Below are 22,699 nucleotides of genomic sequence, written 5' to 3' on the forward strand. Positions count from 1 at the left end.
AGGAGAGGGAGGAGATGAGGAAGAGGAGGAGGAGGAGGAGGAGGAGGGGGAGTGGGAGAGAGACTGTCTACATAAATCATCCCTGAGTGTAGACATGTTATGCTGGAGCTGACCCAGAAAAGTGAATTTTTCCCCCCACTGTGAGCTCACTCTGCAGAAACCTCAGCCGCGATCCTCTCGCGATACTTCGCGAGTTCCCGCTCCATCTCCGAGAAAACGGGGTTCACATCGCAGGCAGGCTCAGCTGACGCGGCGCTGGGAGCTCGCGGGCACGAAAAGAGGTGAGAAGATGCTGTTTTTTTCCCCTCACTCGTCTTTGTTGTTATTAAGAAGAAATGCAGAAAGAAACACAACACTGTAGCTCTCAGTCCAGTCGCGACTTTTTTGTTGCTCCAGCGCCGAGCGGCACTTTAACATCTAGTCCCCCGCTGCCTGTCAGCGCATATCGATAAAACCACTGGGCTGTGCGGAAGCTCCTTGCCGTCTTTTCCCACTCAGCATCATATTTTTGACCAACAGCTCTTAATGAACCGAGCCGCATGCCGAAAGCCCCCCCGGTGTGAGGAACAGGCAGTCCCCGCGGCGCTGCTCTCCCGTCAAAGGCTACATTGTGTCCGGTCTGGCATCCGCTGGCGGCTGCAGCGGACAGGACGGTGTGATATATCTGCCACAGGCTCAACTCGGGCTGCTTTACGGGTCTTTATTTGATGTTTACCCCCTGTTTGACTTGGAGGGGGGTGAATATTACAAAGGTGGGCGAGTTATGAGGCAGATAAACGGGAAATATGATCTTTAACGTGTCCGTCGTCACATAATGTAGGCTACAGTATTTCTTGAGTAGAAGTGTGAAGTATCAGAAGATAGAAATACCCAGTGAGTACACTGCCCCTGCTTGTTCCACCATGTGGTATTTGTACTTTTACTGAAGTACAGAAATACTCACTCCACCTCTGCGCACTCTGTGGACAACAAGGCTGAAGCATTCAACCAATATGTGGGGATAAAGCGGTGAAACAGCCCTTTAAATATCTACCTCCAGCTCCAGCTCCTGTCAGTGTTATAAACAGTACTTTTTTACTTTTTAATTAATCTGTCGGCAGTTTCAGATATACTCAGTATAAAAAATGATCAATCAAATATTTTATCAAGAAGCCAAGGGGAAATTCACAATCTACCCAGCAGTGTAACATATACAATATATACATCAATTAAAATTAGCTCTAAATTAACCAGCTGCATCATTAAAGCGATGAAGACATTAATGATCGATAATTATAATCCAATGCTACTATGTGCTTTATTCTAAAATGGGCCATTCTGCATTATGAGTACTTTTACTTTTGGTACTTTAAGTATATGTATGTAACGATTATTAACAAAGCACACATCAAGTATGAACAGTGGAAGTAGCCAAGGGCAGAAATATGGCTCTTGTGTGTGTTTGTATGCTAAATTATGTGTTTAGAGTTGAAACAGTTGGTTGATAAATTATTAACAATTGAGTTTAAGTCATTCAGAAAAATGCCAAAAGTGAAACTTTGCTGCTTTTCTTGGTCTTCCATGATTTTATGATCAATATGTTTAGATTTAGGAAAAAACTAGACATTTAATAAATCCATCCTGTGCAGATTAATCAATAATGAGCATAACTGTTAGTTGCAGCCTTGGTTAAATTGTCTAATCCACAAGAATGCATCACATTTTATGAGATGATCCTATGTTTTCTGTGTAAAAGTCTTAAGTTCCAACCAGTCGGATAAACGTAATGGAGCAAAAACACATTTTAAATATTTCTACTGTGAAGTAGCATAAAATAGAAATACTGAATGACCTCAATTGTACTTAATTAGAGCACTTGAGTAAATTAACTTTCCACCACTGACAGAAGATCGTAATGTCTTCTGCCCCTGATATGTCTGATTAGATGCACATTATACGGCAGCAATACAGGCTTTGGTGTGCAGAGAGGAAGAGGAGTGTAGTCTGGAGCCTCTGGAGAGAGGAATGATGATTTTCCATGTCAATGGTCCCCTCTTAGCTCCAGGAAAGAGGAAATAATATGCGGACTGTTGCACGAGAGTGCCAAATTTAGAAGAGTGTCGGAATGGAAAAGTGACGCCCAGCGACTTTTAAAAACTGCACAGGAAGGAGAGGATGGACTGGAGTGGAATTTAGAGATAAAGTAGGAATTAGGAAAGATGAATTGTGATTGAGGTAACGTAGAACAGACGCTGTTTGTCTTCTGGGCCTCTTCAGGCCTAGAAGGTCCTCTTTTTTCAGGAAAAGGCTGTTTTTTTATAGGCTATTGCATGAGCACAGTCCGCTTCAGTGTGTGTTTGTCCATGCAGAACATGTCATAGTTAGGTGTGTAAAATATTTGCTATTGGCCCTTTTTCAAAGGTGAACATAAGGGCTCTTATTTCTTGAGAGGGGCTTCAGTATTAAAGTGTGCTGATGTTTCACCATAATCCATAGGAAGCCTGGTATGGGTACAGCAGGATACTTGTGCAATGCAAAAGCTATTACTGTATGGTCTATGGAGGCCGCTGGCATGCAGATATTTGACAACCACCTGTGATTTTACTGCTGGGAGTAGAGTTAAGTCAACTCAGAGAGATGAAGGAGAAATTCAGTTCATACCTTGTCAGAAATTTGAGGCAATAAACTGTCAGACTTGCTGGATTTCAAGCTGTTTTTATTTACAGAAGAGAAGGAATATTAAAAGACCAATTTTCCTTTGTTTTTATTCTTGCCTTGAACTCTGGATGCTTTTGGAGACATGATATTCTTCGTAGGTAGGAATTCACCAGCACTTGTGAATAATTGGTGCACGGCCTTGGTCTGTGTATTCCTCTTTATTTTTAAGTCGGGTTTTCATCAAAGTGTCTCTGTTCCACCCTCTGTTGTGTTTCTTCTCATCAGATGTGCTTACAAACTTGCAACATAGTCAGACGTTTTGCTGACAAATGTCTGTTAAAAATGTTTTTGCAAGCCAACGATGAGGCAAGCGCATAATCTGATTTTAGAAATGGACTTCTGAGAAAGATGAAATACATGACTGTGTGCTGTCTCTGTGTGCAGGCTGCTGCAGACATGGAGCAGAGGTGAGAGTTAATCCTTGGATGGTCAGTTAGACTCCCGCACAGCACACTCCTGCAGTGCACCAGCATCATGATAAGCCCCATCCAACCACAGGCTCCACTATAGCTGCCATCTATCTATTGCCATGGTGAGAGAGAGCTCCTGGACCGTGACTTTGTTGCCATGGTGACCCTGTAGCAAGAACCCTATAACTCCAATCTGTTGCCCTGGTGATAACGTAAAAAGACCCAGGTAACTATATCAATCTGCTGCCATAGTGATGCTGCACTTTACAGACACCCTGTAAAGTCATAGTCAGTTGCTATGGTGATCCTGTAGCAAGCAACAGTCACTATGGGAACGTCCAGGATGTTCCGCATTTTTGTCGTCCTGGGCTCGGCCTTCATGATCCTTCTCATCATCATCTACTGGGATGACGTCGGAGCCTCCCATCTGTATTTGCACACTCCCGTCTCACCTGGCCCCAAAGTCCCACACCCCGCTCCCCAGCAGCGGCCTCAAACCTCCCGAACCCCGTCCTTCCTGTCTGACATCGATGCCTTCGTCAATCAGTTCCTAGAGCCAGGAACTGGTGAGCCCACAGACCCCGCCCCAGCTGATACAAGCAACCAATCAGAGAAAGCGGAGGAACGGTATATACCGCGGCGGGAGTGGAAGATTCACCTGACTCCAGTGGCAGCAGAGCTCCGTGAGAGACAGGTTAATACCTGACAGTATTATTGTTATGGTTGTCTTCAATAGAAACAGTACTAGTAGCATTACATATTTAATTGTTAGGGTGGGCTGGGTTAATTGAATGCATAGTCACAGAAGACACTTTTACACGTCATAGCAGGAAAAACACATATAAATAATAACTTTTATAGGGGCTGCATTCCATTTACGCCGGCTGCATGTTGCATGGCTAGATAAATAGATCTGAATCGTTTTTTAGAGCCGTCATTATCTCCTTCTTTGGTTTTCCTGCTATAGAGGTCAAAACGTCTGCCATGACAGACCTGTGGACTCACATGCAGAACAATATGTGTTCTAACATTTCTACAGTCCCAACATGAGTTCTAACAGACCCTGAATTTCTTTCAAAGAGCTTATTTCTCTGTGTAAACACTGTGTTTGATTGACATCTCTCTGGCCCTCTTATTAACTGTTGCACTGCCACAATAAGTGGAAACACCTGTGTGGGTGTAGAGGGCCCTAAGGTCAGGAGCTATTGATTAAAGTAAAGACTATGATGATTCTGACCACATATTTGATGCCCACTCATTATAAATCCATTTATATGTACATTAAATAGCTTTTGAATTCCTGAATGTCTCCTTTAATTAGCCATCCACTGATTCATTTGTATACATTTATTTTTGCACCGTAAGAAAATCATTTCAACTGCTAATAACAAAGATGTCTGTGCTTTATCGAATGGCGTAACCAGGAGCAGCGGAGGAGGTTACTGCAGGAGATGTGCGCTAACGACAGCGTGGTATTTCCTGGCAAAAACCGCTCGTTTGACGACATTCCCAACAAAGAGCTGGATCACCTTATTGTGGACGACAGGCACGGTATTATCTACTGCTATGTCCCCAAGGTACGCAAACGCCTACACGCGTCAATCCTTTTGGTAACATAAAGTGTACTTATGATGCAAGTCTGCATGTTAAAAGCTCTCGTACTGTAAGTTCTGTTCATCTTTATTACCCTTCATGTCCTTTTCCCCATGTGTCCCGTCCCCAGGTAGCGTGCAGCAACTGGAAGCGCATCATGATCGTCCTCAGTGAAAGCCTGCTGCAGGACGGCGTTCCTCAGAGAGACCCGCTGGCCATCCCCAGGGACCTGGTCCACAACAGCAGCATGCACTTTACCTTCAACAAGTTCTGGAAACGTTACGGCAAGTTTGCAAGGCACCTCATGAAGGTCAGTTCAAATACTATGCTCCATTCTGTACAATAATATTATGATAATGATAAGAAAGTATATCAGTAGCACAGTTTAGTATGATTCATCATTCATTGCTGTTTTTTGTTAAATGTGCTGCATGCTGAGGCTTTGTGCTGGTGAATTGGCATTGTTCTCAAATGCAGAGCTTCACGACTGCAACTGTTTGGAATTTTAGTGAAATGTTGTGAAAGTAACACCTGCTGAAACATCAAATGCAGTGTGACTGGTATGAGCTCCTCTCTTGGATGTTTTCTTTTGTGACGCAGTAACAGCTAATCACTCTCAAGTGTCTGAGCTGAGGTGTTTTGCCCAAACATGCATTTTTTGCCGCAGACACATTTAGCAAAGCATTTTTCTGTGACCGCCACCTCAGCCAGCAGTGCATCTGGGTTTTAACTTACCTCTGCTAGTGTCACATCATGATATCAGCGTCATTTAATTACATCTGCGGGCTTTAATTCGCTCTTATTGATTATGTGCCTCCCACGCAAGAACAAAACTTTTATTTTTTGAGATGTTTTCGGTGGAACTGCTCCAGGCTGTTCTCTCCATTAGAAAAATGTCACCAAGATGGCCATAGTCAATATTGACCATGCGTTCCCCATCTCAATTAATTGTCCATTATATGTGTGATGCTATATGTTATGTGTTAACACAAGTTTACTTCATTTTTGCAGGTGAAGCTGAAGAAGTATACCAAGTTTCTTTTTGTGCGCGACCCCTTTGTGCGTCTCATCTCCGCCTACCGGAATAAATTTGAGCTGCGCAACGAGGACTTCTATCGGCGATTTGCGCAGGTCATGCTGCGCCGCTACGCCAACCAGCCGACACCTCCTGCCTCTGTGGACGAGGCGTTTGGTGTGGGTGTGCATCCCTCCTTCTCCCACTTCATCCAGTACCTCCTGGACCCTCAGACAGAGAAGGAGATGCCCTTCAATGAGCACTGGCGGCAGGTGTATCGGCTTTGCCACCCATGTCAGATTCAGTATGACTTTGTGGGCCACCTGGAGACGGCAGAGGAAGATGCCGAGCACCTACTACGCCAGCTGCGGGTGGACAATGTGGTGGAGTTCCCCACCTCCCACAGGAACCTCACAGCCAGCAGCTGGGAGGCTGATTGGTTCAGCACAGTGCCTGTCGAGGCCCGGAGAGAACTCTACAAGCTCTATGAACCTGACTTTAGGCTCTTCGGCTACGACAGACCAGATTCAATCCTAAATGAGTGACTCATGTTTCTACAAGACCGACACAGCAGCACACGCACACACACACACACACACACAATGTTTTTTTAGTAATGAAATAATGTCACACTCCAACAACAGTCTGGGCCTGGCAGACGTGTTCTCCAGTCTGGTTTATTCTGCACTGAATGTGCACATTATTTAGGACACTCTAAGGAAGCACACGAATGGGGTGACATCAGGTACTAGCCTTCATGCATTATTGTTGTTCTTTTTAAATCACAAAGATTACAAGAAGCACACAAGCTAGACTGAGACAGCTGAGGAGACGGATTTTTCCAAACAGAACGTGTCCCTAAGATGTCGCACATTCAGTGTTGTCCTTATTTCAAAACTGGGCGCCCGGTGTCTTGCACTCCCAACTTTGATGTCACGTCGATGTTTGCCATTGTCATTTGTGGTGTCACAGTTGTGTCGTGACCGACTGTGATGATCGCGCAGGTTTTGAAGCTGGATGTTTGAAACATACCTAGCTGAAGTGATGTCTCAGAGCCATACTTTTATGTTTGTGATGTCACAGAGAGCCCTCTGGTTGTTGACACCACCACCAGAGATGCAGAGGTCACAAAATCCGGGGCAGGTTAGTGAAAACAAGGTCTTACTAGAAATGTAGTTGCACTGGAGTGTTTGTTGTCATCTAATTTATTTCACATTGTGCACGTGCAGTGTTTATGTTCTGCATTAAAGGGATTTTTATGTTGGGGGGGGGGGGGGGTAGCATACTAATGACTGCTATCAACATCAGAAACAGGTAGAATTATTTTATACCTAAGAAATACAGAATTAGAAGACACCCCTGTGTTATGTAACACATATTGCACCACCTTAACAGCAAACCCCACTGCTGCTTCTTCTTTAGTTTTCAGTGTGGAGAAGTCCTTTAAATCATATTAACAGAAACACTTCTTAGCAGCTTGCTTTATTTGACCAGGGATATATATATATATGTGTGTGTGTATATATATATATATATATACATATATATATATATATTGTAGCCTCATCATACAGAAGCACAGCAGCTTTAGTAAACATGAGACTACATAGCTGGATTTGTCTCGGCTTGTCTTTGAGGCTTAAAACTGGAGTTTTAACATTCTTCTGCTGTCGTCTCAGCTGCATGTACACAGGTGAGCCTCTGTTTATTGAAACAGACAGTTTTCCAAAGGGAACATTTTCTTTTATTGCTTGTTTCACCATGACGGTGTGATGGCGATGATTTGATAACATTTGAGTTTTCGTGCACAAACCGCAGTTGTTAACACTGAGCTTCATTGGGTAACCCTGGATACTGCAACAGTGCTGTTGTTCCCCCACCTAGTATTTTGTAGCAAGGAGCTGAACACGTTACGTGAAGCCGACAAGGAGTGTTTCTCAGTATGCGCAATGTTTTATGCAAGATACATCACTCCACAAGTTTGGTTGATGCTAGCATGTCAAGCACAGCTGGTGCAAGATGTCAGAGGTTCCAAGCAAAGGTTTGATCATGGTTAGAGTCAGGATTAATCACATCACGATCGGGGCATGGAGTGGGCTACATGTTTTATATGACTAGAGTGGGAAGATAAGATAGTGCCTTTGGTTGCAAACGTTTACACAGCAAAAAAAAGTATTTTTGTAGACGGACTTAATTTTTACTTTGAACACAAAACAGTGAGAGCTGTGCAACGCCACAAGAAGAGCAAACAACAGAGCGCGTCAGCAGAACTTCCTAACTGTCTTTATGAGAATTTGTGTGATTCTGTGAGGACTCTGTCATTTGTGATCGTGTCCAGCGGATCGCTCTGTGTATTATTTAACACGCAGGATTCCTGCGTGGTCTGTACTGTACGTAATGTCATGGACATGCTCTGTGCCACATTAGTCTGCAAGTCACTAAGATGTACATGTTCACGCTATTGACTCTGTGTTGTTTCACTGTCTTTTGGTCCATTTGTTTTGGATAAGTGTACAAAAGATGTGTTTTTTTTGGGGTATTAACGCCTTTATTGGACAGCGTGACTGTGAAGAAGCAGACAGGAAACAGGTGGAGTGGGGGGGCGACATGCAACAAAGGTCGTCGGATGGAATCGAATCAGCAGCGTCGTGGTTTGTGTCAAACTTTGACCCCTTTATGACTTAACATCACTTGAATAGGCTGGAATTCTATATCATCTATGGCTGGTTTTCCTACAAGTGCGTCATCATCACTTGGTGTGTTTTTCCATGTAGGTTTAAATATGCACACAGAAAAACAGATCCATGCTAAAGAAAAGAAAAAAGAAAAAAAGAAACACACCTTGTCATCACACACTCCCACCTCACCAGTGTTTGGATTCTCAGATTTTCATATCTATTGAATTTTTGCTGTGTTCTTTTGTTGTATGTTCCTTATGTTCTCGGCTGAATTGAATCGTTTTGTAAGGCAAAAAGAAACAGTTTATTTACTGGCAGAATAAACCCTATGAGTACACGGAGCTTTTGTAAAGGGAAAATCATTTTTAAGGAAGGTTAAAGAGTGTGACTGATGTGCATTTGTTTTTGTCCTCAGTGACCTGATGATTCAACAGCATTCATGCTTTAAACAGCTTAAAGGTTTGAAGCTGCAGCATCGAAGCCTCATCCTACATTTCGACCTCATGCCAATTCCTAACATTAAATAGTGTCACAGACCAAAAACCTAAAATCTATTTTTGTGATTCATGTTTTTGTAAAAATGTAGTCATAAGAGACTTTTCAGTGTGACAAACCTTCCCTCATAAATGAGGAAATGCAGAGTATTCATTCACTTCCATCAGTGTTACGGCGTCATGCATCATCTGATCTTTGTACAAGAGAAATAAAGGTTATGGTGCATGATGGAAAAATGAATAGTCTGTCTTTGTGCAAATTACTTGTTTCAAGTGAATTAAAGAAGGATTATCCATTCTAACTTGGCAATATATCACATAATGACACTTTACAATTCATATGAAAAAATAGGCACAAAATTCATATTGACCTGCCATATTAAAATGTTATGAGCTGTCGCCCAGAGAATAATTCATCATGGTATTGTCTCAACGCAATGAAAGAGAATAATCACTTTGTGTAGTGAGGATCGTCATGAAAGCCTTACAGGGATGGGGGAAGAAGCTAACAAGTATCAGGACAAGAGGATGGGAAAACGTCACCAGTTCAGCCAGTTCACGAAAACCTCTTGATGTTTCTATCTGAAAAGTTAACATGCCAAACTAGCGCCCAGAAACCGTCACGATACATCCATGACGGTGAACTGTATGTGTATGATTTGAAGCATAAGTGAGACACCAAACAAATTCCTTTAGGAGTCTGATGGAGTCAAAGTTAACAGAAAAAAAGCTTTGGAAAATGCTAAAGCTATCACACAAAAACACAGTTATTTACCCTCCGTGTCATTTTCAAAGTCTGTCTTTATTCATCAAAATGTTGTGTTTGTCAGAATCTTCATCACAAGACCTTTTAGAGACAGACCAAGCTGTGTGTGTGCGGCAAGATCTGGGAAATGGATGAGATCCCTCACTGGCTTCCCATCCACTAACCTTTCCAAAGGTTTTTTTACAGTTGTGGATGAAGGTTATTTTCCCCTGTGCTACCTTTAATTAAGTAATTAACGATGATACAAAATGTGCTCACAAAGCTATAAGAAATCACTTTGCAACATTCTATTAAATCAAAACATATCAAACTGCAAAGCTGCATTCGTGGAGGACTAGCAGGCAGACAAATGACAGAACAAGACAGATGCCATGATATCAGTGGCTTTTACAAGTGTCAGTGGTGATGCCAGTAGCAGTTTAATCCTTGAGATAAACAGAAACACAGCTGTCAGGTTTGTTTGTTTTATTTGGAGTTTTTATCTCAAATGTGACAAATGAGAACATTTCAAATCATGAGTGTACACTGCCCTCCAATGGCCAGGGTGGGGAAACTACATACAATTTGTGGCTTAAGGACGACGTTAACGTCTGTGTAATCATTATTAGTTTGAACATAGTACATTAGTGTGATTACTTAGAAGTAAGTGTATTATAAAAATTTAATAACTGCATTGATAAGGAGCATTTTTGGTGTTTCTATACGTGTGCGCCGCTGGAGCTGAATCATGACACATGTCAAGGCAAATGTGATACTTCCATGTCAATATCTTCAAATTAGACTCAAGCTGCTGAATGGCAACGATGAGAAACAAACAGAAATGACCATAAAATTATCATTTTAGTTGTTCTCTTGTGGTCACATTTAGAAAATGTAACCCATATTTATGACGATGATTTAGTACAGGCATTTATAATCATGTTAGTACTGATGCTACATGAGTGTATTTAATATTGTTTGGACTCGTCAGATAACCTATGACTGCTTTACGCTGCCTTTGGGCCAGCAGTTTATGTACAATGCACTTTTTATCTTCATTCATTTTATATCTACATGATACTAAGGGAGGGGGGGGGGGCAGGATAGTCAGCACCTTCTGGAAAACTTGTTTAGCACAAAACATTCAAGTAAACTTTAAAAGCAAACCATAATTAAAAAAGTCAATACAAGACAATAAGTCTTACTGGGAGAGAATGAATTATGCTTCCTGCAGCTTCACAAACTCAAGGTTCATACAACCAAAGTTAAGTTAGCACCATGTTTTAGCACCACATATGAAACTCAGTAACAGCCCACATTACCAAGGATTCTGTTATTTAACTAACCCTTTCTTACCATATCATATAATTTATTCTATTCATCACAGAGTGAGTATACTAAATATCAGCAATCTTTAAACGTCACTAAAAGTAAAGAAATTACAAATCGTTTGTTTAACAGGTCCCATATCATGCTAGATGCACTTTTCAGTGTAGTTCCAATACCAATATGTGACCCTGATGTGCCTTGAGGCCTCCAAACTGTGAGAAAACACCATCCTCTCTCCTACTCCACCTTTCAGTAAAGGTGTGTGAAAATGTATATATATTTTTCTTTTTTAGATTTGACTCCCTTTATGATGTCACAAGCAGATCTGTTGAACATAAGACAGCTGCAGCAGCCATGTCAGGCGTGAGATAAATTACGAGTATTCTGAACATTAAATCGTGTAAAATCTGGTCTAGTAGGACCTCCAAATACAAGTATGACTATATAATACTCGCTTAATCTCTCTAAAAATATTATTTTCTTTACTTAGTAGAGATTGACAAGGGAGCATTAGCAGCTCTTGTTTGACATTTTGGAAAATACACCTGTTTGCTTTTTTGTCGTGGGTTCGATGAGAAGATTGACACCACTCACACGCTAAATATGAAGCTAGCAGCTAGGGAACCTAGCTTAGCATGAAGACTTGGTGTCCACCAACCACCACCTCTAAATATCACTCACTAATCTCACTAATTAACATGCTATATCCAGCTTGTTTACTTTGTACAAAACCAAAGTGTACGTCAAGTTGTCTCCGCTCCTCGTCAAGAAATGGTCTGGTACATAACCCCCCTGTAAAACTGTAAAACTACACTTTTGCCAGGTGTTAAGCAAAGCTAAGCAAGGTGTTACTTAATATTTACCATACATATGAAAGAGTGCTATGAATACCCCCATCTACCTCTTGACCAAAAAACTAATTAGCATATTTTCCAGAATGGCGAACTACTCCTTTAATGTAACCACACAAACCCTTTTTTGTTATTGTGTCATGGGCATATTTATATTTATATTTATATTCCTCACTTTACCTCCTTATTCATTTTCCTTTTCTCAAAGCGGTATTGCTCATTCTCTGGAAACCATTTTTATCTTACCAGGAAAAGAAATGTTACAGTGAATTGCATTGTGCTCACATGTCAGTTCAATTTGTTTGCTTTCTGACAGTCTAATCCTCAGCCTTACCTCCCCTCTCTTATTCATTTTCCCTCGACGCTAGCTTTGATAAGATATCCATTGAAAGTAATGTAGACATCCACATCGTCGCTGTAAATTGCATTCTCCCTTTCCCTCTTGTACAGGCGGATCCACACCTCGTCGCTCTGCTCCAGCTTCAGCATCACGCTCTGACTCTGCATGATGGAGCGGTCGCTGGGCTGGGCGTACACGATGGCCTGCTCCGTGTCGTTCTGCATGATGTGCAGATATGTCTCTTTGAAGTTCCACGTGTGAATGTTGACATTGAAGAAGTAGATCCCTGGGATGTAACAGAGGAATTTGCCCGTGAACATGTCGAAGTGGTCGTCCAGGTTGACGAAAACGGTGTCGAACAGGAGCACCTGGTAGGACTCCAGGCTGTGGAGGGATTTGCGACGGCCGATGGAGAAGGCGGAGTACTGGACTTTGCAGGGGTCTCCTGGGGGACCTGCCTGTCCCTTGCTGCCTTTTGGGCCCATGGGACCTCTGGAGCCTGTGGGGCCTTCGTGTCCAGATTTACCTGGTGTTCCTCTGTCGCCACGTTCTCCTTTGTCACCTGCACAGAGTGACATTTGCCAACCATCAGTGCTGTGGATGTGTTTTGGGGTCACCTGTTGGATACTTGAGTATAAAGGCGTTAGCTTCTCTTGGACCTGTTGTGAAGTTGCCTTTGGCTCAGCTGTCCAGTGACCTGGACAGCCTCACGAACATGGAGCTGAGTCCTTTTTTTTTTTTCTGTACCTGTTAATGGTACTAAATGCCACATAAAAAATATCTGCACCACTCAGCTGTCACAAACAACACAAACCAAGACAAAAAAGAGTCTCAAGCTGAAAACAGCAGGGTTATGTTGAACATATATAGTATTTGGGGGCCTTCTAATGCTGCTAAATGGCATGGCCCTTTCTGTTATGTATGTAGTACCTTTGAGGATAGTCATGTTAATGTAGGTGCGGACCTCCGGCACATTTCCGAACACTGCTGCGTGAGGCTGGGCTCCGCTGCCCTCTGATGGCTCCAGGTGATCACAGCAGTGCCTGCAGGGCACAGGGGGGGCACTCGGAGGAGGCACCAGAGCCACCAGGGAGGAGAGGGACAGAAGGAGGAAGACACCCAGCATAGTTGTGCCTACAGTAAGAACAGGACAGACTATCAAATGATTGGAAGAGCCTGAAAACTTTGAACTGTTTAGCGTTGAATTCATTGTTGCTGGTTGATCTGGATCCTGGTTATTTATTTTACTTAATCAACGCTGTTTTCAGGTGCCCCACCTCAAGTAAAGGCTCTATGTGTGCCTTCCAAGTTAGGGTACTAAGGCTAACAAATAGTTAAAAAACACTGACTCTAAAATACAAATAGGTACACTTCATAAAAAAAGAGTTAATTTAGTTAAATTAGTTACAAAAGTCATGTCGAACCAAGTCAAGTTATGCTTGTTGCTCTGTGTAACTGTGCTTTGAGCTAAATGCTAACATCAGCATGCCAACATGCTCCCAGTGACAATGGTATAATTCTGATGTTTTATAGATACATCACAGACTATAAAAGAAGTGGATGTAGCTTTGTGGTCTGGAAAGTGAAGCCAACAGTACCTAAAACTGCATTCTTTCCAGCAGGGGAGCAACTCCACTAGTTGCAAAAACAAGTCTAATAGTTGAAAAAAGTTTATGAGAAGTTTACCTCAGTAAACACTTTCTAAGCAGGTTCATGGTCTAAATTGATAGTTTAAAGTGTTCTTCAATACAGAATGATGTTAATTTTGTAAATTATGGTCCCATTCACAGTAAAATCAGGGTATGTTTTGGAGCGTTTCATGCCTAAACCTAACAAATCAGAGGACAGCAATGGCCAAAATTGATGAGCTATTTCAGTATGAACAAATGGGGTGAAGTTTTGTCACCATAGTGATGAAAGATTTTGGTTGTTTTGACAGTTAGTTTATTGCGCTTAAGTGTATATTTAAATGCATTTAAATGATACAGGAAACACAAAAATAAAAGAATCATCACTTCACATGAAGAAAGAAGAAATTCACCAGTAGCAAAGACTTCAATTTATGAAACACGTGTACTAGCCGAAATATCAGTTGTTCGACAGCTGCTCAGAAAGTAAGATCACTATTTGTCTTGGATGTCATTCCCAGAGCAGTGGAAAAGAGAGAGAGGAATCTTCGACCTCAGCCAGAAAAAACATTTATTACCTCAAAAAGAAGAAACAGGCGTCAGCAATCATGGAAAAAAACAAAAGCGTCTAGCAACAAACTCCAGATATTTGTTCACGAGTTGGCCATACATTCACAGTGGTATTTCACTGATCGTCAAAGAAGATTTCTGCCCATTCATGTCCACAGAGGTGACTCTGAGAGGGCAAATGGTGCCTCAAAGACTCACTAATGCGATTCTCACCCAAATTACTGAAGTCCCAAAAGTATGGTAAAATAATGGGAGAGGACAAGGCTAAAAGGAGCATTAATCATCTGAAAAAAAAAACAGGCAGCCCATAATTTATCATCAATTAGCCCAGGAGGGTTGACTCCTCTCAACGGCTTACTTAATCCAGAAAAAGCCAGAGGAGTGGGTCTTTTCAGACAGAGAGCCAAGAAGAGTAATTTTCAATGGAAAACGATGGCTGTCTGCCAGACTTTCAGTGATCAGCCATTCTCTGTGTGCTGCTGTGTTTATACAGCTGCATCCATACTGATAACTGCATCCTTCATACACAGCCGGATATAGAGGCTTAGCAAAAGACCACAAAAATACTGACATTCTAAATGTTCAACAACTTCATTCACCGTTGCAGATTTGCTATGATCAACAGAAGAGACAAAACTTGGATTATAACTATAATAAAATAAAACATGCAAACCAAGTTGCTGTACTGGTTGGAATAAAAACATAAACTGGACTAGAATATAATTAGCTTATTTTGTTTATTAGGTAAATGCACAATCTAATACAATACAAAATATATCAGCCTTGATGTTTGTTGAAACTATGTCAAATGTTGACCATTCAGAGGACGTCTATGTCTGTAGCACTGCATTATGTTATAAGGTGTTTCTAATGTTTTATCCACCTCTACATATGTGTCAGGGACATGGATGGATTACTGAGTGAGCCTACTGGACATCTGTTTGATGTTTTTGTTCAAGATTTAACTAAAAACAGACAATAACTACAAAGAAACAAAAATTGACTATAACAATATACAGAAAGACTACAAAGAGACACTAAACAACCACAAAGAGACACAAAACAAAAGGACACAAGATTACTAAAAACAGATCTAAAACTGCTACAAAGACACAGAAAACATCCAGAATGAGACACAACATAACTACAAAGAGACACAAAATAACCAGAGAGATACAAGATGACTATAAACAGACACAAAACAACTACAAAGAGACACAAAACAAACATACAGAGAAGCAAAATAACCACAAAAGGACACAAGATTACTAGAAACAGATCCAAAACTACTACAAAGACACAGAAAACATCCATACGTAGCAGGGGTGGGGGTGGTTTTTTTTTTTACATGTCTATTGTGTCATATACTGCACTGCCATTTTCTCTCCCTACACAAATATTTAGAAGCGACATTCAAGAGACATTGGCATCTGTATACTCCGTGTTTGCTACACTCTCAAGTTCATGTGCATTAGCAGAATGTGTGTGTGCATTCCCAACAGCAGTTCAGCATCTGCACAGTGCATATACAGTCAAAATGTTATTGTTGGTCCTGATGGTGTTTCACTTACTATCATTCATCTTGCTGTGGAAATCTGCTGCTTGTGGTTCTGTTGGGATTTGCAGACTCAACCACAGATGGCCATTCACTGTGTTTGACATGGCTCATACACTAAGCAGGGGTATTACATAACTGGAACACTGGAAACTTGAAAATGCTGCATTCTCATATATCTTGAAAATACTGTCTCAAAGCATCTGATTATAGGCCTGCATGTGTTAATTATACTATTAATTCTGCAGTTTTACAGGACATTCTTCAACAGTTTAAGCGCATTCATCCCATCAAAGCGTTAAAACAGTGACATAATATACACATTGCACATTTTGCAGTTCACCCATGCATCAGGCTGTGGAGGAGTGTGTCCTGTGCAGCCCGGTGCAGCTCCAGCAAACGGACTTGCAAAGCTGCTTTCATGAAATAATCCAAAATTATCATCACAATGCTGCCACTCGTGCAACCAGCGGCCAGCCGGCTCATAAGTGACACATTCATCCGTGTTTTCTCACCTCTTTCACGTCTCTGCAGCCGCTTCAGTCCGCTGAGGAGGGAGGAGGACGGAGGAGCCAGTCTCTCTCCCTCTCTCCCTCCCTCCCTCCCTCTTCCCCTCACTCTCACCCCTCCGTCTGTGTGAGGAGTTTCCTAATGATCCCTCCCAGCTTCCCTCACACTCCAGCAACAAGTGTCCGTCAAATTATTGACTATTAACATGAGTTAAAAGATGTCTTGGCTGAACTTACAAAGCCGATGTGACTGTTGGAGCTACGACAGGCAGGGCAGATGTGGGAGGAACTGTTCAGATCCTTGACTTAAGCTGCTGTACTAACAGCACACTGTAAAAACACTCTGCTCCAAGTAAAAGCCTGCATTAAAGATCTCACTTATGTAATAGGATGTAACTGATAAAGTACTTACAGAAAGATGTTCCCTGACTATGACACACTGTTATACTGTTGGATGGTCCTTACTCGTGCAATAATGTAGGGGCAGGGTTTTACTGTTGTAGTCGACTGAGGTGCAGTTCATTTGAACTAGTTTGTATATTCTATTTTTGTCATATTTTTGAAACGAATGATTCCTGTCATCATTAATCAATCTGCTGATTCTTTTCTCTATTAGTCAACTGATCGATTGAGATCAGATTGAGGCTATTACATTAGCAAGAGTCCAAATTGAACATCTTCACCATGTTCGTACCGTCCACCCAAAAATCCAGATCTTGAGAATATTAAAATCAATCAATCAAGCTTTATTCATATAGTGCCAATTCATTACAAACAAAAAGAACTGAAATTGAAAATTGAAAATCCTCACATTTGAGAGCAGCAACCATGACATGTTTTTCACCAGTTGAGTTGTTTTGTGTGCAGAAATCTTAATTTGCTAAGTAAATTAGCGCTGCCAAGTAATTGTAGTGGCCTAAAAAGTACAACCCCCCCCCGTAATGCAGTGGAGTTTTTTTACTATATAGTGGCACAAAAATAAGTTTCTCAAGTAAAGTACAAGTACCTCAAATTTGAACTTAGATACAGAACTTGAGCAAATGTGCTTAATTACATTCCACCACTGCTTTCCAGGGCCTGTTCCCAAAGTCACTAAACTCCTGGTTGTTTCCCTTCTGGGTCTGTATTTCCTCTGGGCTGAACTCCTCCCAGTATAGCTACTGCAGCTGAGCAGAGAGAAGGAGGGTGTCTCAGTTCAGGCCTGGAAGTATAGATTTCAACAGTATTTCAATGCAAAAGAGAAATGTGATTACAGGGCAGACTATAATAGATGCGTTGAGAGAGAAAGTGATGGATTCTAACTGCAGTTAAAAAGACGCAGGCACGTGGTGTGTTGCAGCGTTGCAGGATTGATTTTTTTGTTTTGACCAGATACAACAGGTTTCATTTGACAATAAATCTCTCACGTGGACCCCAGATCAGCAACACCAGGACACCTCTAGGCAGATGAAAAGACAAAATGTTATGAACAGATTTCATCAGATGAGGTGTGGATCTTACATTATTACAGAAAGTGGATGAATGAAAAATGCCTCATTTGATTTTCCACCAAAAGTTTACCACACGTCTACATAAAATTTAACAAAACATCATAGATGATTTTATCGGTGGAATATCTTAAACACATCTCAATGGTGTTGTTTGGCTGAGAAATGAGAAGATTCATAGATTTATGCAACTCTTTTGACAGGTGATACAAGGCTACTGCCTGCAGCTAATTAGCTTAGCTTAGCTTAGCTTAGCTTAGCATAAAGACTACAAACAGCAACATGTTTTTTACACAGTTTTTTTTCCGAATGATCAAATAAAAAATATGGCATGTTCTATAATGAGCTGTAAAGATGTTGGTAGGTTTTACCCTTGGCCAAAGCCAGGCTAGCTGTCTCCCTCTGTTAACAGTCTTTATGCTAAGCTAAGCTAATCAGCTGCTGCTTGTGTGGCATCAGTCTTCTCATCCCAGTCTCTGCAAGAAAAGTGATGTTTTCCTCTCAGATTGATCGATTTTTAATAATTTCTTCGAGGTGAAGTGACATAAGTGTCCAAAAGCAAAGATGACAGACCCCTCACACTGATCGAGTGCTGCTTGGAAACCACCATTTTAAGGCAGTAATATATTAGCTGTTTGCATAGACATGCACACACATTAAGGCATTTATTCGCCCACTGTATTAAACTAGTGCACATTTAGTTAAAGAAAAAATTATTATTATTGAAGAAAGGTGCAGAGGATGAAAAGCTATTTGAAATAACTCCAAGCAATAACTATTTTATGACCCCACAGTCCTGTCAGAGAACAAGAGGAAGGATGAGGTAGACTTTGTGCACACGTGTAACATGAGCACAGCTGTTGGACATTACCTCCGTTGGGTCCCAAGGGATGAGGTTTCATAGACTGTTAGGCAGTTACATCAGGAGAACATTCCTCTGGTTTTCCGGCCTTTATGACATCTTCCTGCAAACATTTACTATCTGTTGTCTTTAGGAATCAGACGCTCATCTCCCAGAGGAGCTCATAATTCTGCTGTCTGTCTCGGTCTGTCTGACCCCAATAATCCTCCTCTGGTTTGCTTTCAGGTGGTGTTTTATTTGAAAGTGCTGCAGTCTTAAATCAGAAACTGCATTTAACTCTCAATTTGGTATTTTAAGAGCTCCAGCAGCAGCATCTCACAATCACCACACCACACATCTAATTGCTCTAACTGTCTGACAATGGGGTAATAAAAAGTGCCACGACCTTTGACCTTCCAGGTGAGCCATGCGCTCTTCAGGGTGTGATGGCTGCTGACACCACAGCACAGCTGCTCACTTTTACAGCTCATTAAAACTGATTTAAACCTGCGAGAAAAACTAGGAGTGGAAGTGCGGCTGGGTTTAAATCGATCAGCAGACGAAGATCAGGTATTTGTGCTCTACTGTGCTAAAAAAGGCCAAAAGCAGATTTGGTTTTTGCATTCCACAGCCCCAAAAGCGTATTGTTAGTGGCTAACATAATCATGGGGCATGCAAAGTGGAAAACCAGAGGTGAGTTGAAATTTCAGACCTCAAAACGTTCTTGTGGTTCAGCTCAGAAATGGACATTTGGTTTGCACAGCAGGTCAGTGAGCACACTGTAGCTACTCAGAAGCCTGAACAGCTGTGTTTGCTGACGAATCTGGTGCCCACATCATGAGCAATTCCATCTCAGCATGCACACATTTCATTATCATTTGCTACAATGAAGTAAATTTCTAGTAATGAATTATTAACCACTCTACCCTACAGGCTACCACATTCCTGTGACAACAACCTCCATTTATTGGCAACTCCAGCGCAACTTCTAGTAGGAGGTTAGATGAGTTTGTTTTAAACTGGTAAATGGATTTTTAATTTTATTTTTTTAAGATGAAGAGGAAGCTATTTTCTAAGCAGGTTTATAATGCTGGGAAATACATATAAATGGGTCTGTCCAACGGGAATAAAATCTACCCATCGGCACCTCCTCAGCTCACTTATTAGCACGTTTTATCTTCTGTTTCCATTAAAAAAAAACAAAGATTTGTGGTTGGTGGCATTATCTGTCAGACTGTAACTTCCTGGAGTCTCTGCTGGTTCCTTGGCACATAACTAACATAACATAATGTTTGTACAGATTAAACAAAGTTATGACTTGAAGATTGGAGGGCTTTTCTAAGCTTTGGACAGAGCCAGGCTTGTTGTGTCCCTGTTCACTATAACAGCCAGATGTGAAGGTTCACTTTAAACAAAACAGAAACTATAATGAAAGTTCAAGAATCACCATGAAAGACCAAGGACTAGAATCATACAGGCTCTAGTGTTAAATATAAATACCTTGTTATCCACACATCTTACTCATGGATCTGTCTGTGGCCCCTGTGGTGGTTGTGCCTGCTGTGTCTCCTCATCCTGACAGCCATGCTTGTCATGGGTTTCTGTTTCTGCTCCTCAGAAAGAGGGTGAGACACACAGTCAGCCCAAGCCCACATCCTCCTAATTCTCTGTGGTTTTTCAGCAGAATTTACAGGGTTTTGTAGCCATTCTCTCCCCCTCTCTCTCTTTTATGATCTCTCTGCCTCTCTCACTCCATCTCCTGGGTCAAAGCTTCCTCTGTGATTGACGGAGCACCAAGAGGAAATCTGCAAAGCCATCCAGCTGGACTGACGCCTGCTGGCCACTGCTAGAATAATCAGCAGATAAACATCACACTTACTGAAACAAAGCATAGGGAATGAGTGTACAATGATTTAGATTCTATTTTTTTCGTCCGCACCGAATAGACGTCATACAGGGTTTTGTTCAGTTATCTAATGTCACCTAGTGGTAGAATGAACAAAGTGCATCAAAGATACTTCAGCTTATTCTCAGACATAAATAAGAAATAGAAACATTCATTCACATTAAAAATCACGGGGTTAAAAAGGAGAGCACAGATGAAATACTTTGATAATCTTAATCTGAATTTGTGGGTGAAAAACCAGTGGATCATCAATAAAACCCAAGATAAAGGATTATTTTGAATGCTATTTTTTATATTCCTCTTGTAAGACTAAAATACAATAAAATGTGGCATCGTAGCAACATGTTCTAATTCACTCTAGCTCTTTTTAAATGTACATGCAATTATTTGCAATGGATTATTAATCATGTCCTTGTGTTTTGATTGTCAACAATACAATAATTCAATGCATTTGTGATAATATTGACTCAAATTGGATCAATTTTGACCCAGTGATTTGTTTGTGTGTATGGTGTAACAAACCTGCAGAGTCAGTGAGCACATTTACACCACTGACCTTAGACCTTTGACCTAGAGCTGGATGGATGCAAGTTCTACTTAGACGCTATACTCAAACACTTTGGATGAGCATAATTAGCCACCAGATTTTGGTTTTGAATACCAAACAAAGTAAGTACATAAAAGTGCTCTCTGTATTACAAATATTGCGACATTTGTGTGTAAATCAGTGCAGTGGCTTGACATAATTTGCGTATGATGCACAACAGGTTAAGCTATTAAAATGGAAAGAAGAGATTGAGAAACCCTGATGAAAAGCAACATCTTGTGTGGTTTCTTACTGACATTGCAAAATATTGTAAATTCTATGTGAGGTGAACGGATGTTGCTGGTTGTGTCAAAGTTAAATGTCAAACCACACTCTAATACACGCTCACTCTCAAACACACCACCAGAACCACCTGACAGGACATGTAAACACTCACAACTACACACACACACACACACACACACTCAATCACACATATGTTTCACGCACACATGCAGCTCAGGCGGTCTCTCACACTCCATCACGTCGGCTCACATGCCCACCCCTCAGCCCTCATTCCACAACGACACAGGAAGTCAAAGGGTGACCCATTTCTACAAGAGGTTTTATTTTGTTTGGTCTAAGCACAGATGTCACTGAGTGCAACGGAAATATACTAAATATGTAGAGATAAGAACTGCAACATTTATCGCCAACCTCATGAATCCAGAAATAGCAATCTGATAAACATCATAGTAAATCTGTTACGCTTGTGTACATTAACACAATTCTAATCAATGATGATTGACGATTGTGGATTTGATCTCTTAAACTCCATAAAGTAAAAAACAAATTAGATCGGCTGACAAAAACATCTGCACTGCAATGCCACTGCAGAGTTGGTTAGTTTCATACACTCAGCCTGGATAACACACATCATATGCTACAATGCTATAATGTTCTTTATTTAAAGTAACGTATTACAATTTACATAATCAAAACACGTTTAAATCATAATCTGTTCGCAGGAAAAAAACAATTCTTTTTCTTTTCTTTTTTTATTTTTATTATGAAATGAAGTTAGTAGTTTTAAAAAGCTAATATGTCTTTGCACGATTTAAAGTAAAGTCCAAAGGTGCATTTTTGTGTATTTTTGAAACAACAGTGTCATTATTAACTGACAGTTGCCTTTGGTTTACAGTACTATCTACTTTTATGCTTTGCTTTGAAATGTTCAGAGGTATTGTAAAACATTGTATTAGCCCCATAATGCCCCAGCAATCCCAGTTAGTATGCATGTATAAACAGCAGCAGACACAACTGGTTGATGTTTAAAAAAAACTCTGTACATATATCTTACACTCTTACACTTTGCCGTATTGTTTTGGTTTCCCGGTCTGCAGCTTTTATTCTTTTAGTTCACTCTCACTGCTCTTATCTACCTCATTTCCACAAGCAGCAGGTGGCTGTTTTTAGCAAAAGTGCTCTGATAAACCTTCTCTACGCTAGTTGTCCAGCACTAGCA

General features: G+C 41.0%; 2 protein-coding genes across 2 annotated transcripts; one reads left to right on the forward strand and one right to left on the reverse strand.

Moving 5' to 3' along the window:
- Positions 1 to 214: 214 nt before the first annotated feature.
- LOC139217077 (carbohydrate sulfotransferase 12-like) lies at positions 215 to 6,311 on the forward strand. The gene is made up of 5 exons (XM_070848358.1): positions 215 to 281; positions 3,082 to 3,801; positions 4,532 to 4,684; positions 4,831 to 5,010; positions 5,712 to 6,311. The coding sequence occupies exons 2-5, from the start codon at positions 3,436 to 3,438 to the stop codon at positions 6,258 to 6,260; spliced, it is 1,248 nt and encodes a 415-aa protein (XP_070704459.1). The 5' UTR covers positions 215 to 281; positions 3,082 to 3,435; the 3' UTR covers positions 6,261 to 6,311.
- Positions 6,312 to 12,160: 5,849 nt separating this feature from the next.
- Positions 12,161 to 16,447, reverse strand: c1qtnf6a (C1q and TNF related 6a). The gene is made up of 3 exons (XM_070848571.1): positions 16,421 to 16,447; positions 13,083 to 13,286; positions 12,161 to 12,714 (listed from the first exon to the last, which is right to left on the reverse strand). The coding sequence occupies exons 2-3, from the start codon at positions 13,276 to 13,278 to the stop codon at positions 12,161 to 12,163; spliced, it is 750 nt and encodes a 249-aa protein (XP_070704672.1). The 5' UTR covers positions 13,279 to 13,286; positions 16,421 to 16,447.
- Between the last annotated feature and the right edge of the window lie 6,252 nt (positions 16,448 to 22,699).

This window comes from Pempheris klunzingeri, chromosome 17, assembly GCF_042242105.1.
Source record: "Pempheris klunzingeri isolate RE-2024b chromosome 17, fPemKlu1.hap1, whole genome shotgun sequence".
Classification (NCBI taxonomy): Eukaryota; Metazoa; Chordata; class Actinopteri; order Acropomatiformes; family Pempheridae; genus Pempheris; species Pempheris klunzingeri.

Bases quoted from the DNA above. Each gene is read 5' to 3' on its own strand.
- LOC139217077 (XM_070848358.1), top strand. From the start codon at position 3,436: ATGGGAACGTCCAGGATGTTCCGCATTTTTGTCGTCCTGGGCTCGGCC. The intron at 3,802-4,531 runs GTTAATACCTGA...TGGCGTAACCAG, and splicing joins CAGAGCTCCGTGAGAGACAG to GAGCAGCGGAGGAGGTTACT. The intron at 5,011-5,711 runs GTCAGTTCAAAT...TCATTTTTGCAG, and splicing joins TTGCAAGGCACCTCATGAAG to GTGAAGCTGAAGAAGTATAC.
- c1qtnf6a (XM_070848571.1), bottom strand. From the start codon at position 13,278: ATGCTGGGTGTCTTCCTCCTTCTGTCCCTCTCCTCCCTGGTGGCTCTG. The intron at 12,715-13,082 runs GTACTACATACA...CACTCTGTGCAG, and splicing joins TAACATGACTATCCTCAAAG to GTGACAAAGGAGAACGTGGC.